Genomic DNA, 16,035 nt, shown 5'->3' with positions numbered 1-16,035 from the left:
ATTGGGAGTAAATTCACAGCAAAATACAACAAGCAGCAATGAGAAACACCAAACTTATTAGCAAGGTAACACCATGCAAGTAAAAAAATATTTAAATTAAAACCCAGAAGGACAAAGGTTTTGGTTTATTCATACTGCTTTGTACAGTACTTCCAGTTCAAGTTCCTGTAATAGAGATTTTTATGTAAAAAGACTCTAATTTTTGCCATCCCAAAACAGCATCCTCACTGAAAGGGAAGAATGCATTGAATTTCACCAGAAATCTCTATTCATACTGGAAGACAAAGAGAAAAGACAAATTCTCATAATGATGCTTGGAAATAATCTGCCATGAATTTCAATGTATTATTACATTTTCGAGTATACTTTGCATTTAATTACTCACTTTACCAGTGGTTGCTCATTACACATAAACCATGTCAATCTAATCACTCTAAGCATTTGTAAACTGCTGTTCCTCTGTAACAATACGGAAGATAATGCATTTTAAGGTCACTAAGTGTTCTTTACAATATATAGTATGCATTAATGTATAGTAATGTAGTATTATTAATTTTCAACAAGGGTAGGACAAAGTCCTATCTTCGCAATTTGACTGAATATACAAAACCATCCACAGAATATGTTTTCTAAATATTAAAATACAAATCTAAACATTTTTGTTATCTGGATTCACAATATGGTATTAGGCAGCAAGACCTGGAGTCAGCAAGAAGTTTCTACCCTTTCACCATCATATGTACATCAGTTCTTGTCTGGCTAAATACAACTCATCTACAGAAACCACGCACCCCAGCAGCAGCCTAAGGTGTTTCTGAATTATACAGCATCTACCCAGATGAATGACAGAAACTTTCACTTCCACATTCGAAATTCAGTACCCATCCAGGTACCTGTTGTATCTAAAATGAAACAATAACTAACCTCTGACTTCTGAAATTCTGCACTAACTGGCACAAGAAGTATAGATGTCATTAAAATTAGACAGAGAGGTGTTACCAAGATTACAGGCAGAGACAGTGAGGAACACTGGGAATCCATGGCCCTTCCCCTACATGATTTTCAGGTCTAAACAAAAAGGATTCAGAGGTATCTGAGCCTTTTTCTTTCTACCACATGAACAAAGGGATCAAGATGTAGAAGTATGGCAGCTTCCTTTCCCATCCCATTCACAGCCATAGGAAGTTCCTTACAGAAAAGTATGGGACATGACTTCTAAGATAATCAGACACTAATTAGTAACAATTACCAAATATTAATACTAATTGTAGAATGTGTGCATCTTCCAGATTTGCTTGTAATGTTTAAGTCTCCAAGAAGCTGAAAGACAGGGACAAGGAGCAGAATGAAATCCCCATAGTCCAGGAGGAAACAGTCACCTGTCGCCCCACTAGACATAGGTGGAACCAGATGGGATCCACCTGGGGGTACTCAAGGGAGCTGGTGGAACAGCTTGCAAGCCACTCTACATCATTTATCAATGGACTGGCTAACTGGGGAGGTCCCAGAAGACTGGACGTTAGCCAATGTGACACCCATCAGCAAGAAGGGCAGGAAGGAAGATCCAGGGAACTACAGACATGTCAGCCTGACTTCGCTGCTGGGGAAGGTCATGGAGCAGATCATTCTGAGCGGCACATGCAGGACAGCTAGGGGATCAGGCCCAACCAGTATGTGTTTATGAAACACAGGTCCTGCTTGATGAACCTGATCTCCTCCTATCACAGGAGGACCTGCCTAGCAGATGAGGGAAAGGCTCTCGATGTTGCCTGCCTGAGAAACTGGCTACTCATGGCTTGGATGGGTGCACTCCATGCTGGGTTAAAAGCTGGCTGGATGGCTGAGCCCGAAAAGGAGTGGGGAATGGAGTTACACCCAGCTGGTGGCTGGTCACAAGTGGTGTTCCCCAGGGCTCAGTATTGGGGCCGGTTCTGTTTAATGTCGTCATCGACGATCTGGAAGAGGGTATTGAGTGCACCCTCAGTAAGTTTGCAGATGACAACCAAGGTAGGTGGGAGTGTTGATCTGCTTGAGGATAGGAAGGGTCTACAGACGGATCTGGAAAGGCTGGACAGATGGGCCAAGGCCAATTATATGAGGCTCAACAAAGAGAAGTGCCAGGTCCTGCCCTTGGGTCACAACAGCCCCATGCAGCGCTACAGGCTTGGGGCAGAGCTGCTGGGAAGCTGCCTGGGGGAAAATGACCTGGGGGTGCTGGTAAACAGCTGGCTGAACATGGGCCAGCAGTGTGCCCAGGTGGCCAAGAAGGCCAACAGCATCCTGGCTTGTATCTGCAATAGTGTGGCCAGCAGGACTAGGGCAGTGACCATCCCCCTGTACTCTGCATCGGCGAGGCTGCACCGTGAATGCTGTGTTCATGTTTGGGCCCCTCACTACAATACAGACAGACATTGAGGGTCTGGAGCACAAGGCTTATGAGGAGCAGCTGAGGGAACTGGGGGTGTTTAGCCTGGACAAAAGGAGGCTGAGGGGGGACCTTATAGCTGTCTGCAACTACCTGACAGGAGGCTGTAGGCAGATGGGGGTTGGTCTCTTTTCCCAGATAACAAGAAACAGGACAAGAAGAAATGGTCTCAAGCTGTGCCAGGAGAGGTTTAGATTGGATATTAGAAAAAAATTCTTCACTGAAAGGGTGGTCAAGCATTGGAACAGGCTGCCCAGGAACGTGGTGGAATCATTAAGTGTTTAAAAAACATGTAGATGTGGTGTTAGGGACATGGTTTAGTGGTAGACTCAGTAGTCCTGAGTTAGCGACTGGACCTCATGATCTTAAAGGTCTTTTCCAACCCAAATAATTTTATGAAATAACACTGTGCTCTCCATTCTGTATATGCTGGGTATGCAAATGGATGACTTGCAGTCACTATTCTGCAAACCTGGCTAGCTGGCTTCAAGTGGATGGCAGCCCCCAGCCACGGCATCTCTGGAAGGATCTCAGCAGGTCTTTCAGCCCTGTTTTCCTTTTTTTTTTTTAAATAAAACAAGCCCCTGAGAAACACATTGCCTCTAAACATCTTAAAATTAAGAAGCTAGCTTGGAAAGCCTTAAACAGAAGGGAAGTGGAGGATCACAACTGCAAAAAACAGGTTCATGTTTCATTTAGCAGTCCTGTTGCTGTGCTTCAAGCTTTGCTAAACACGCTCTCCATTGAGTGCCTGGGTACTCTACCAAGCTAAAAACAACTTGGCTGGCCAGGAATGGGCAGCCATAATTTACTTCCCAATTACTGGTTTCACAAACAATGAGTTTAAAATGAACTAAACCAATTACCTACCGCATCTTCTCGCAGCAACGTACATGCCTGGCCACGCAAGCAGGAAGCGTGCCTCCCAGGCAGTAGGTTCCCTGCAGTGAAAGCAGCACGAGCAGCGCCCAGTACTGCTGGAGCAAACTGTGGCCATGCACAGGACCAGAGAGGGACTAGAAACATGTGCCCTGGGCTGGCCAAGGAGCACTGAAGGACAGAAGACATGATACACCCAGGTCTTGCTGGCTGCCTCTGGGAAAGTTTAAAAAAAAACTTAAATAAAACCAAGCATGCTCATGTGGAGTAGCAGGGAAGTTCAAACAAACTTTTTTCTTCTTATTTCTGTTACATGTAATTACAAGCCGTAATTAGCGAGCGCCATCAAATCAGGTGTTCTTACTGCATTGGCTGAAGCTCTCAAACCTCCTGTCACGGTATTTTCTATGGTATGCCTATGAACATCTATTTTCTCTAAAATGGTGATTTTTCCTACTTGTAAGAATGTAAAGAGGGTCCTAGAAGCCTGTGGCAAAGTACCTACTGTCTTTGCTGTCCGAAATTTTGATTCTGCTACTGTCTTTGCTGTCCGCAATTTTAATTCTGTCTACGTTCAAAAGCTGTACATGACAGCTTAAGTTTTCAGTAGCTTCATACAGCCTTGTGTATGGACTGTCTTATGGACAGAAATATCCATCTGGCCTTTATTTCCAAATTTCACGTGCAAATAAAATATCTTTCGTTTCAACTATTTCAAGACCACTGCTGAAGATGTATGAGAAGCTCCACTTGTTTCTCTTTTCACTTGCTGGTGGTTTGGGATCAGTAAGGATGGCAGCAGTTCAAAGCAGAAGGGAGAAACACCATCACTTCTTCTATCATCTAATTCAGGATGAAGCAAAAATCAGGCCATATAAGAGGCAGTGGGGAACTCCCCACACTTAGCAGAAGATGGTGGAAAGGCTGCCTCACTGCTCCTCAGTAAGAATCCCTTGTTGTGTTCACCTGCACTTGAAAGCCTTCCTCCTCTGTCTGGATAGACACACATAGCGGAGTATGTCTAGTGAAAAGAAAAACAGATGAGCTTTATTTTCAAGATCTCTTGCAAATAAATAAGGTACAGAGATGTGTGAGATTTCTAAGGGTGAAAACGACTGTCTGACTTTTGAAGCAGCCTGCCAAGATGAGATGCTGCAGATCCCAGATTAGTTAAAAGGGTATGGAAATATAATCCATTTGCCTTAACATCCTGGAAATAAAGAGACTTTCCTCTTCTTTTGTTTGTTTGTTTAAATAATGGGTTTTCAGTGAAATTAAACCAAGGTAGTTCACAGACGCATCCACCTGTCGTAACTTCTGAATGAAATAGGTGCTGTGAATGAAAGCTTCAAGGGCCAGTGCTGATCCCTGAAGCTGAGACCCTGCAGAAGATATTATAAGATCAGAATTAAGCATACATCCTTATCTCCTCTAACTTATCTTGAGCCTTCAGAAGAGATGAACAAGCAAGGAGTGTTGCCCCCACTTAAGAGATTCTCTCAAATCTATGTTCAGCTCCAGAAACAACATTTAGCAGTTTTCCTGTTCAGAGTGGGAGAGGTGCCAAAAAGGGAGTTTATTTTTGGGTCTGACTATGCAGAGAAGTAGTATCACAGAGTTTCATCTCATTATCCCTGGAAGCAATGGAACAACACTGGTAGAAACCCGCAGAAGCCAAACGTGACTGTCTCTTCCTCAGCCACTCCAGAAACCAGCCCTCTATCAAACCGCTTTTGATGGATTTGATTAACAATGCAATGATGTCTCATGGGAGAAAAGCCTTCACAAAGAGCCTGAAGCACAATCAAGCCCAGATAAGTACAGCCCAACCAAACAGCTGCTGTCCTCTAAAGGAGGTAGGCTTGCTCCCTTTCTCACCCTCCTTTTCCTCCCTATGCATGCCCTAATTATATCATCCTATCTTTTCCTCTGCACCATCAAGATGCTTGACAAGCCCTTCCCCAAGTCACCTTAACTTACTGAAGTTACATAGTGTACACTCTCTGCTGCATGTGTTTCCTGCTGTTCCAGTAGTCTGCAAAAGCACACAATGAATTCTGGCGCAAGCCCAAGGTAGCTAGTGCATGGCTGGAAGCTGGAGGAAGGACAGGGAGAGGAGTGCTTTACCCTTTTTGGAACTAGTGAAACACTAAGTCACCTCACCATGGCTCCACAAACTCCATCTGGTTTTACCCAGTGCCTGGGCACAAAGCATATTGTGCTGCAAAGACTGCTGCTCCTGCAGAGGGACATACCAGCATGGCAAGAGAAACATCTGCAAGGTCAACCAAGCAACCACTTCTCTCCTGCTGAGAAAGTAAGGACAATTGTCTAGAACAGTGGTGGCCATGCATGTTGAAGAAAAATATCACTGTAAATGCTTAGCAACCACTAGGTTCACCCTTATTAATTTTTCTGCTTTTTCCATATAGTTCTGTTAAGCTAGATGAGAACCACTTTCCATGGCCTTATGAACCACAGGCTGCAGAGCAACCACCACTAATCTAGACCTAAAAGCAGCACAGCATTCTCTTTAGAAGTATTTTAAAGCAGAAAAATCAGATTTTTTTTTCCCTTTGGCAGTACTTACATTTGTCACAATTACATCAAAGGAAGAGACTTGTTGAGAAATACAAGGTCAAAAGCACTGTTGATCCAAAGAGAGTTCTTTCCACTATTTCAAAGGGATATGCATGTATACATAAAAGATCAGGCTGGCTCAAATGTTTAGCTGGCCAATTTTGCAAAGTCCAGTTTATAGAAGGTGATTGTACAATTTGTTCTCTATGTCAGTACGATGCAGGCATTAGCCACATCATCTGCTGAAGCACAAAAAATGTAAGTAACCATCCAGTCTTATGAATGCCTGTCCTAATTGCACCGCCCATCTAAAGTTCCAGTAACTTTTTATCCACTATGTTAGAAAAATACATGAAAGATGGTAAAACAATGAGCTATATAATGTCACACTTTAATATCTAATCATTGAGGCATTTTACCTTCCCTCTGACTCTGTGTCCAGTGATCATAAAGATCTTCTATAGTATGAAGCAATACTTAAAAATTATTAGGACTGGTCTGGAAAGATTTTAAGACTAATGGATTCACCCTTGTGGTTACATAGTTGGGCTGAAATCCCAAATCTGCTTAAACTAGCAGGACTTTTCCATCAACTTCACCTGAGCATTTTAAGGAAATTTGATTCTTTATGTTTTGCAAAACCACCAATAAAGATATCTGTATTTTTATCCAAAGTTCAAGCAACAGAAGTTGTTCAGTTTCCTGTCTTCATTAGTTTTGCTGTCAGACAACAAATACCACCCACACATGTACTTTTTAATACAATGAGACAAATGTCACCACAATCATTATTTGGGATTGGGAAAGTTTGGCAAGGTGGCAGAGCGGTGAAAGTGATCCCATCACTGATTGTTCAGCAACAGCAGTCACATTAAATTCCTACATGCTCTGTTCAGGAACACGCTACAGTGACAAATGTCAACACAAGTTCATGAAATTGAAGCTGATCACCATATATTCACTTTATATTTCCCTTTCAATTTTCACAAATTAAAAAAAATACTAGTAAGAATTTCTCTCTTAGCCTACTGTCCTGTAGTCTTCGGGCTGGCCTCAAGCAGCAGGAATAGTCAAGCTACTCACTATTTTTAGAAAGCAGTAATCAAATAAATCACGTGAATTATAAAGCCAATGGGCACTCCAATTCTGAGGGGGGAAAAAAAAAAAAGACAAAAGAATCATTGCTCAATTCACAGCAGTATTTACAGAGCAGACACCAGCAAGGACCAGCATGTTCCCTACTGCCCAAGCACCAAAGCTCGCATCTTTGAAACTGGCACAGTCTGGGGCACAGATTTATCATACAGTCTGCTAAGATCTCTCTGGTGCTCTCATATCACTGGAATTTCTAATCTTGCAGCTGGGAAAACACAAGAGTAGGCCTCAAGGGTTCAAAACTGCAGGACCATTAGGCTTCTCCATAACCTTGGCACAGAAGCAAGACTGGAAGAGCACAGGGTCAGGAAAGGCACAGATGGTCCATGCGTCTGTACTTGTCACAGGGCACATTACAAATGTTAATTACCAGACCATGACAAGCCCTTTCTCAATACGTAGTTTCCAGATGAAAAAAAAAAAAAAAAAGAAAGAAAAAAAAAGTCACTTCTGTCTTTAAGAAGGAGGGCCCAGGGAACTACATGCTGGTCAGCCTCAACTTGATTCCTAGGAACACGATGGAACAGCTAATCCTGCAACCTATTTCCAGGCACGTGAAGGACAAGGAAAATCATTGTGAGCAGTCAGCATGGCTCCACCAAGAAGTCACACTTGGCTAGCCTGACGAGCTTCTAGGATGAAATGACTGGCCTGGTAGACTGCGGAAGAGCACTGGATATTCTCTATCAAGACTTCAGGAAGGCTTTTGAGGCCCTCTTTCATAACATTCTCATAGACAAGCTGCTGATGTATATGGGCTGTATGAGTAGGCACTGACATAAGCTGGAAGCTGGCTCAACAGACAGACCCAGAGGGTGCTGATCAGCAGCACAAAGCCTAGTATGAGGCCAGTAAATGGTGATACACTCCAGGGGTCAATACTGGATCCAGTCCTGTTCAAGATCTTCATTACTGATCTGGATGATGGGGCAGAGTGCATGCTTAGCAAGTTTGCAGATGACACAAAACTGGAAGGAGTGGTTGATACACTAGTCATGCTGCCATCCTTGACAAGGGACCTTGACAGCCTAGAAAAATGAGCCAACAGGAACTTCATGAAGTTCACCAAGGGGAAATGTGAAGTCCTGCACCTGGGGAGGAAGAACCCCAGGCACCAGTACATGCTGGGGGCCACCCAGCTATAAAGCAGCTTGGCAGAAAAGGTCCTGGCATCATGGTAGACACCAAGTTGAACATGAGCCAGAAATGTACCCTTAGGGCAAAGAAGGTGAATGGTGGTGTCCTGGGCTGCACAGGACAAAGGATTGCCAGCAGGTGGAAGGAGGTGATACTGTCCCTCTGCTCAGCACTGGTGAGGCCATACCTGCAGTGCTGGGTCCAGTTCTGGGATCCCCAGTACAGAAGAGACAGGGACATACTGCAGACGGTCGAGCAAAGGGCCACCAGAACAATTAAGGGACTAGAACACCTTCCTATAAGGAAAGACTGAGAGCTGGAACTGCTCAGCTTGGAGAAGAGAAGGTTCAGGGGGATCTTACAAATGTCTACAAATAGATGAACGGAGGGTACAAAGAGGATGGAGCAGGCTCTTTTCAGTGGAGCCCAGTGACAGGACCAGAGGCACCCGGGTACACACTGAAACAGAGGTTCCCTCTGAACGTCAGGAGACAGTTTTTTCATTGTAAGGATGACTGAGTACTGGCACAGGTTGCCCAGGGAGGTTGTGAAGCCTCTCTCCTTGGAAACATTCAAAAGCCATCTGAACACAGTCCTAGGCAACTGGCTCAAAGTGGTCCTGCTTGAGCAGGAGAGGTGGACCAGATGACAACCAGAGGTCACTTCCAACCTCAACGATTCTGTGATAAAGACTCATCAGCACCTCTCTATCCACCAGTACATACGGCATAACTGAAGGCAGACAACTGATCATTCTCAATTGAACTCATTCCAGACTGAAAAAAGTCTAGCAAATAAGAATCAAAACTGTTAGTGGCTCCACTGTACCTCTTTATTTTCACATCGTTAACAGTTTTCTAATACAATTCCTTTTATGGGCAAAGTGGTTATAGTTGGTCTGTGTCCCACAAACAACAAAAAAAGTACATTAAAAATCCTCAGCAAAGTACTCCCACTCATTCTTTATTATGGGAGAGCAGAGAAAAATTACCATCTTATAACCTCACCACCCCCAGCTCTGCCTCCAGTAACCCATACTATGTAAGCTTTTTTTTATTTTTAATAAGGAAGAAAACAAAAATATCCCAAGTCTAGTTGTGCAGTTTCCACACCAACTTCACTAGACAGGTTTTCACTCAATGACTGTAAGAAACTGAATGAAGTTTGAAATTTAAAAATCAGACAGGTTTATATACCTCCAAAGAAATGGCTAGGCTGCTGGTGTTTACCTGCTTCTCTTATTTCACTCTTTAGTTGTTCCCCACTGTCCACCAGTATCCATTAATTATCCCTCTTGTTACTCCTCAACTTTGCAGAAGAGGGTAGAGCAGGATCATGCTTGTTCTGAGTTTGCCCACAGCCTAGCCTAACAGGTCCCTGCACCAAGATCAGAACATGAAATCTAATGTTCTAATAAACAGAAGTATTTATAGAAGTATCTTTAACATTATTAGTCTGAAAGGGAACATTTCAATTTACTTTCAGGTTAGCATGCAAGTTCCTAACGTGTCTTAGAGATCTCTCCACCACTAAGCAAATCTGGTATTTGAGGTCTGCATTTTGCAAACTGCCTGTTAAAGTATATTTGCACACACGTATGAAAGCTAAATTAAATAGCACTTCGCTAATCAAAGGGGAAAAAAAAAAAAGTTTGTTTTGCCCAAGATGGGCCTATAGTCCATTCAAACAAACTGGAAGTTTGATTTGAAGGACAACAATGAATGCACACTAGGCTTTAGAAAGAATGCAGAGAAAAGGAGCAGAGAGTGAATTCAACCCAGCCAAACAACACACATTAGTAACAGGCAACTGGCTTCTTCCAGACAAACTCTGAAGATTCTTCTTCATCCTATCTATCACACAGATGTCTCTATCTTTTTTAAAAAAAGACAAAACCCAACCCATAACAAAACAAATTGACAAAAATCATGTTGAAAATCATACTTTTTCCCCGGATTAACCTAGACTCCCACCAACATCTGTCATTCCCACTCTGAAACCTCTGGGACAGACTTGCATGTGCTCCATACTTCTGATCTGTTGCAAATTCCACTTCACAAGGGGGGGGGGGGTGGTGGGGTGTAAAACTGAGCCTAGTGTGCTTGAAGTTGAAGTTTTGCTTACACAGCTTGGGCTTTCATATTCCTCCTGTGTCACAGCACAGCTCTCTATGCCTCGCTCTTCATCTGCTTATTTCCCATGATTTTGGGAGCTGCATATTTGCAGGAGGAAATCCATTTGTGGGAAATTCATCCTTCTGAACTACCAAGAAGTGCTCACAGACAAGCCAGTATCTGGAATGAGTAATTTTACATGGGCTTAGGGTAAGGCAGAGACCGTGGCAACATAATGCTTGAGGAACAGGAGTAGCCCCCACAATCAACTGGATTACAAATATCCTGGGTTCAAACTCTCAGCCTGTAGGCAGAAACTGGGCTGGAAATAAAGTGGCAGCTCAACTGGGCTAAATAGAAGAAAGCACTAACCCCTTTCTATTCACAACAGTAGAGAAAACATTGCAACATGTTGGCAAGTTATCACAAGCCCATGTTCAAAACCAGCTCAAATCCTCAACCATAGTGCTCTAGTAGTTTACAGGCAAATTAGCATAGCTCTGCTACTTGCACTGGGACTTGCTTGTAAGTACCAGAAAAACACAGCATCACAGACCACTGACGACCCTGCTCCAAAACCTTCTCTCCGTATCACTGAAACCAGCTGTTTCCATGGAGTGAATTAACCCCTGCGTGGTACTAACATGGCTGCTTGTGGAATCGGAACCAAGCTCCATACAAAAGATGAAATAAACAGGACTACAAATTAATCCACGCTTCAAGACAAAGTACTGGTAATTACGCTATTTATTCTTTTTTCATCTCATTTCAAATGGCTGGAAATCTAGATGCAGCCAATGCAGCAAGTATGAGCTGGACAAAGTTTCACAAGCAAAATGAGGTCTGTAAAATCAGCACCTTAGTGTTACTCAGATGAAAGAACTAGTTTTGCCAAAATAAGAAATCCTAGCACTTCTCAAAAAGGCTGTCAAAGACTCTCTGGCTACTCTGTCATTACCCACCAGCTACACACAGCATGCTCTTGCCTCTTCCAGCATTATATTAAAATAGACAGAGGAAAAGAGAGCAACAGAAGTGTTCTCCAGCATCCTCCACCTGGACATCTATGCAGCTAGGGGAATACAAAAAAGCAATTTTTTTCTCTTCCCCATGACCAACAGTCTCTCTCACTCTTTTTTCACATCTGTTCTCTTGTCCCAATACTAGAAATTGTCTTTTAAAGTACTCCTTCCTCTCTCTATACCCTCAAACTTAAGTGTGAAGTTCAAAACCAGACTGCCAGTGGCACAACCACACAGGGGACTTCTTTCTGGTGAAGACAACACAGCTATAAGACCTGATGGTGCAGGTACTTTTTTCATCTTGACCAGTGGACCAAATTCTCTTGCACTTTTAAAATATATTAATTACACTGCAGATCCTATGATGCATTCATCCATGTATCACAGGCGCTCCACAGAAGTAACTTTGTGAAGAGCCCGTGAAACCGCTAGTTTTAAAATGCCATTCCACCTAATGGGACAGATATTAAGTGTACATGTACACCATCTGTATCTACACCACACACCAAAACATTGTGTGCTGCTTTCTAGTTGCATTATCTGGATACCATATACTGCAAAAACAGCACCTGTACCACTCTGCTTTCACGTCTGATTAAATTCTGAAGCTCTTCAGGATGTCTCTTATTCTGAAGGGTAATGGACCCTGCAGCAATTGATGCCCTCTCCCACCAGTGAGCACCCCTTCAATTCCCTTTGCTCCCAGACCCTAAGTCGGAAGGCCAGGTCTGAGAGTCAAATGTTGCTGACCCCATGCGCCAGTTCCCTGGCAGGAATCCTGTCTGACAAACCACAAGCCAGGCTGTGCCAGTCCCATTACCCTCCCGCGGTTTTGCAGTTGGACCTCTGCATTCATTTTATGCCCGCTTCTCTCACATTTAATTGGTTGCTTGAAAATTACCTGGAAGAACCCTTAGCTTAAACTTTATGTACTCCTCTGATAACAATCCCTAAAGAAATATATAGAAACCAAAGACAATTCCTTTAAAATGTTAAATTATAACAGTTTTTCTAGCTTTTAGTACTCCAAAGCATAAATAGTGAAGAGCAAGAACAAGTTATGACAATTACAAGGGTTTTTCCAAAGAGGGTAAATACCTGCACCCGGTTACCAAAGATTACTTGAGAGTTTATTACATAGACTATAAGTAGACTGACACACATTACTCCACTCATCTCATCTATGAAGCAGACCTACAATCCAGGGAAGCAAACACACGAAAGCACAATGTTCTTATATGCACATACAGTCTTAACTGCAAGGCAGAAATATCAACAACCTTTACTTACATTAACAGACCTACTACACAAAAGCATGTTGAGGGCTGACAAAGAGAACAGTAGACTCCAATAAAAAGAAAACTGTACACTGCCACATTATAGGCAGATGACACCTATGTAATCCAGTTGATATTTCAGATTACTGTGCTCCACTTGAGAACTTCACACTTTTCCTTTACTATGTACAGGGGAAGTTTCTCTAAGCTTCCTCTATCACTTGTTCGTTGCCATGGGGAGACTGATGGGACCAGAAGCCCATTATGGTGCCCTTCATCCTTAGGCTACCAGTCAAGTGTCAAAAGGTCTTGTAGCAACAAAGCTGTCCCAGGCTGTCAGGCCTCAGTAGCACAGACAGTCTGACCCAGGCAGACAATAACCACATCTCGTTGCCTTTGACAAGACTTACTGAAGAGCTGCACAGACAGGGTCAAATGACCCAACTGCATCACAATTACCCTGTCCCTGCTATAACAAACTTGCTCTGAAGCTATATGGGGATAACCTGTATTTCTGCTGCTGCTTTCTTTTAGGGATTTTTTTTGTTGTTTCGTTGGTTTTGGTGTGTTTCTTGGTTTGCCCCCCCCTCCCCCTTCTGTAGATACAGAGAAGACTCCAATGGTAACTACTAGGCCTATCCCGATCACTTGCTAAGTAAGAATCATTACCTGGATTTAAAAAAAAATGAAATAGTCAAAATAGATACCCTTTAAACTTTCATGCACATTTGTTTTCCCTAACTAGGTTGTTTCCTAACCTATGACTCGAACACTGCCCGGACCTACTCACAGACTTAACCCTACTATCCGGGTTAGCCCAGGAGAACGCTAATTACAGAAAAACCCTCACGATAAAATAATTAAGCCTAGATCTGCGGGATTTCAGCCTGCAAGCATGTTCAGCAGGTTGCTTCAAAACGCACCAGGCTCACAGGGCTGCCCGAGCACACGCAGATGGGATCCGCACCGGGCCTCTGCGCCGCACTGCTGCACTCGGAAACTTTTCACAAATCGCCCCCCCCCCCCCGCCGGGTCTCCTTAGCACGGCCACCTTCCCCCGCCCTCGCCGGAGCCCCCCAGCGCCCTGCCCAGCACCGCGCAGCCCCCACCACCCGTACGCACGACACTGGTCCTGAAACAACCGCTGCGCAGACGGCCAGGCTGCACGCCCCCACCGCCCCCCAGCAGCTCTGCTGCCGCGCACTTTGCCCGCGGAAGACCTAATACTCGAACTACTTCAGGTAGCAGCAACTCCCCACGCACGCCCCCGTCCAGCCGCGCAGCTGCCCGCACCCGCCGCCCCCGGGAACAGCTCGCCGTCCTCCCGGCGGGCCGCCGCCGGCACCCGCTTCCTCTGGGACCGGCCGCCCCGCCACGCAGCACCTCGGCAGCGCCGGGGCCGCCCCGCCGCCCGCCCGCTTCCACTCCCGCCGGCAGCCGCAGGCCGCCCGCCCGGGGCGGGCCGCTGCGGCCGCTCCCACCGCTCCCCCGGCCCGGCCCGGGGCACCGGCCGGCCCGGCCTCGCTGGCCCGGCACCCTCGCCCGGGCCCCTGCGGCGGCACCGAGCCGGGCCGGGCGGCTGCCGCCACCGCCCCGCTCCCGCCCTCGCCCTCCCGGAACGCACCTTCAGGCTCCCCCGGAGGGGGCCCTTGCCGTGGCCGGTCAGCGCCGGGGGGGGGCTCCCCAGGCCGCCCTCCTCCTCCTCCTCTTCCTCTTCCACCTCCACCACCACGTCCTCGTCTTCGTCCTCCTCCTCCAGCGCCGCGGCAGAGCCCTCCCGCCGGGGCGGCCTCCAGGCGCTCTCAGGCTTGGGGGGCCGGACCCCGTCCGCCTGCGCGGCCGCCGGCCCAGCGCTCAGCCGCCGGCTGCCCATGCTGGAGCGCTTGGCCAGGCGCCGCGCCTGCATGGTGCCTCCGCCCGCCCGGCCCGGCCCGGCCCGCCTCCCGCCGCGCTCAGCCCCGGCTGCGGGCAGCGGCCCCGCCGCCGGCGCGCAGCGGCAGCGCCGATCCCAAGGGGCGGCGGCGGCGCTCACCGGGAGACGGCGGTGGGTGTGTGCGCCGGACGCGCCCGCGCCGCGGCCATGGGGCCCCGCGGGCGCGGCGAGGCGGGCCCGGTGCCGGTGCGGCCGCCCCGCCGCTCGCCCACCTGCTCCCGCCGGCCTCCTCCGCCGGCCTGCCCGTCCGACCCGGCCCGACCCGGCTGTCGGGCGCGGCGCGGGGTCCGCTCCCGCTCGCCCTTCTTCGCCGCCGCCGGTCCCCGCACCAAAACCCGGACTGGATTCCCGCCGACCGCGGCTCCGCCAGGCGCTGCGCGGAGCCGCGCTGCCTGCCCCCCCCGCCGAGTTTCCCTGCGGAGCGGCGCCGGCCCCCGCCGCCCACCTGCGGCGTCGCGGGGAGCGGGGCGCCGGGCCGGCCCTGCCGCCCTGCCCCCGCCGGCCGCGGGTCTGCTTAAGCGGCGGGAGGGCCGGGGGTGCCCGGCAGCCTCCGCATGCGGGACAGGCTGCCAGGCGCTTCGCGTGCGGGTGCGGTAAAACGATTTCACCTCTCCGCAAAGCACATAAATGGGAAAAATGGAACTTTTGGGAAAAAGGCTGAGAAGAAACTGGGGGTTTTCGAGGTGAAAAATCGAACCAGAGCTGTCTGCACCCTGTTGAGGAGAAAACTATCTGGGATGGTTACAGAAATAATTTTCAGCTTAAATTGTAGTACTTCTGCACTTTAAGCTTTAAAATAGCTTTCTGAAAACTTTTTAAAATTAAAATAGTTTCCAAACAGTTTTAAGTTATTGCAGTCACCATTTAAATTTATTATAGGATCTACACCATTTATTAAATCCTCCTGAGACTGAGTTATACTTAAGGTTGTCACATGCTTTTCCTAACCTCTTCCTCCGTAAGTTTTAAGTCTGCACGTACATGTTATCTTTGAGCCGTATATCTATTCTTTTCCATTTACAAGTGAATTACAGCAATTCCCTTTTCAGTGTTCGGTGCCTTTCACCCCGCACATCTGTTTTAGAGACATGCCAACAGGCCAAGTGTACACCTAGTATGTCAATACGAGGCTAAGCTTCACCTTTAACTCTAGGTTAACTTGTCCCTGTCAAAAAATAACATTTTTTTATCATTATTAAAAAATAAGTATTTATTAATTTTGGAAATAGCATGCAGCACTTCCTATGCAAGAAATCATAGATAATACAGTACCCATTCTTAAAGAAATAATGGAATTCCTTTTCATATCAAACTGTGGAAGTTGTTCCAATTTTCTCAACCCAGCCCCACAAACACTTGTCTTTTGTCCATGCTTTGAAGGTTTCCAGAGACTGTGCACCTCTGGACAAGATCTGCAACAGCATTGCTGGCAAATTCTGGCATATCAGGTCTTCCAGCAGTGTTTCCCCACCCACCGAAAAGTGACATCTCCAGGTGTTTTACCTGGGCTTTG

General features: G+C 46.4%; 1 protein-coding gene across 2 annotated transcripts in view; it reads right to left on the bottom strand.

Annotated features, from left to right (window-relative positions):
- Positions 1–15,374, bottom strand: part of ZNF704 (zinc finger protein 704) — a 98,779-nt gene extending 83,405 nt beyond the window's left edge. Inside the window, exon 1 of one of the 2 annotated variants that reach the window (XM_056331711.1) lies at positions 14,214–15,374. In XM_056331711.1, coding sequence (XP_056187686.1) covers positions 14,214–14,495 — 282 coding nt within the window. In that variant the 5' untranslated portion in view covers positions 14,496–15,374. The remainder of the gene's footprint in view (positions 1–14,213) is intronic. The other variant, XM_056331712.1, reaches the window with a different exon arrangement.
- Between the last annotated feature and the right edge of the window lie 661 nt (positions 15,375–16,035).

Source organism: Falco biarmicus, chromosome 3, assembly GCF_023638135.1.
Source record: "Falco biarmicus isolate bFalBia1 chromosome 3, bFalBia1.pri, whole genome shotgun sequence".
Classification (NCBI taxonomy): Eukaryota; Metazoa; Chordata; class Aves; order Falconiformes; family Falconidae; genus Falco; species Falco biarmicus.
The sequence above is the reverse complement of the archived record's forward strand: the minus strand, read 5'-3'. Positions and strand labels throughout refer to the sequence as shown.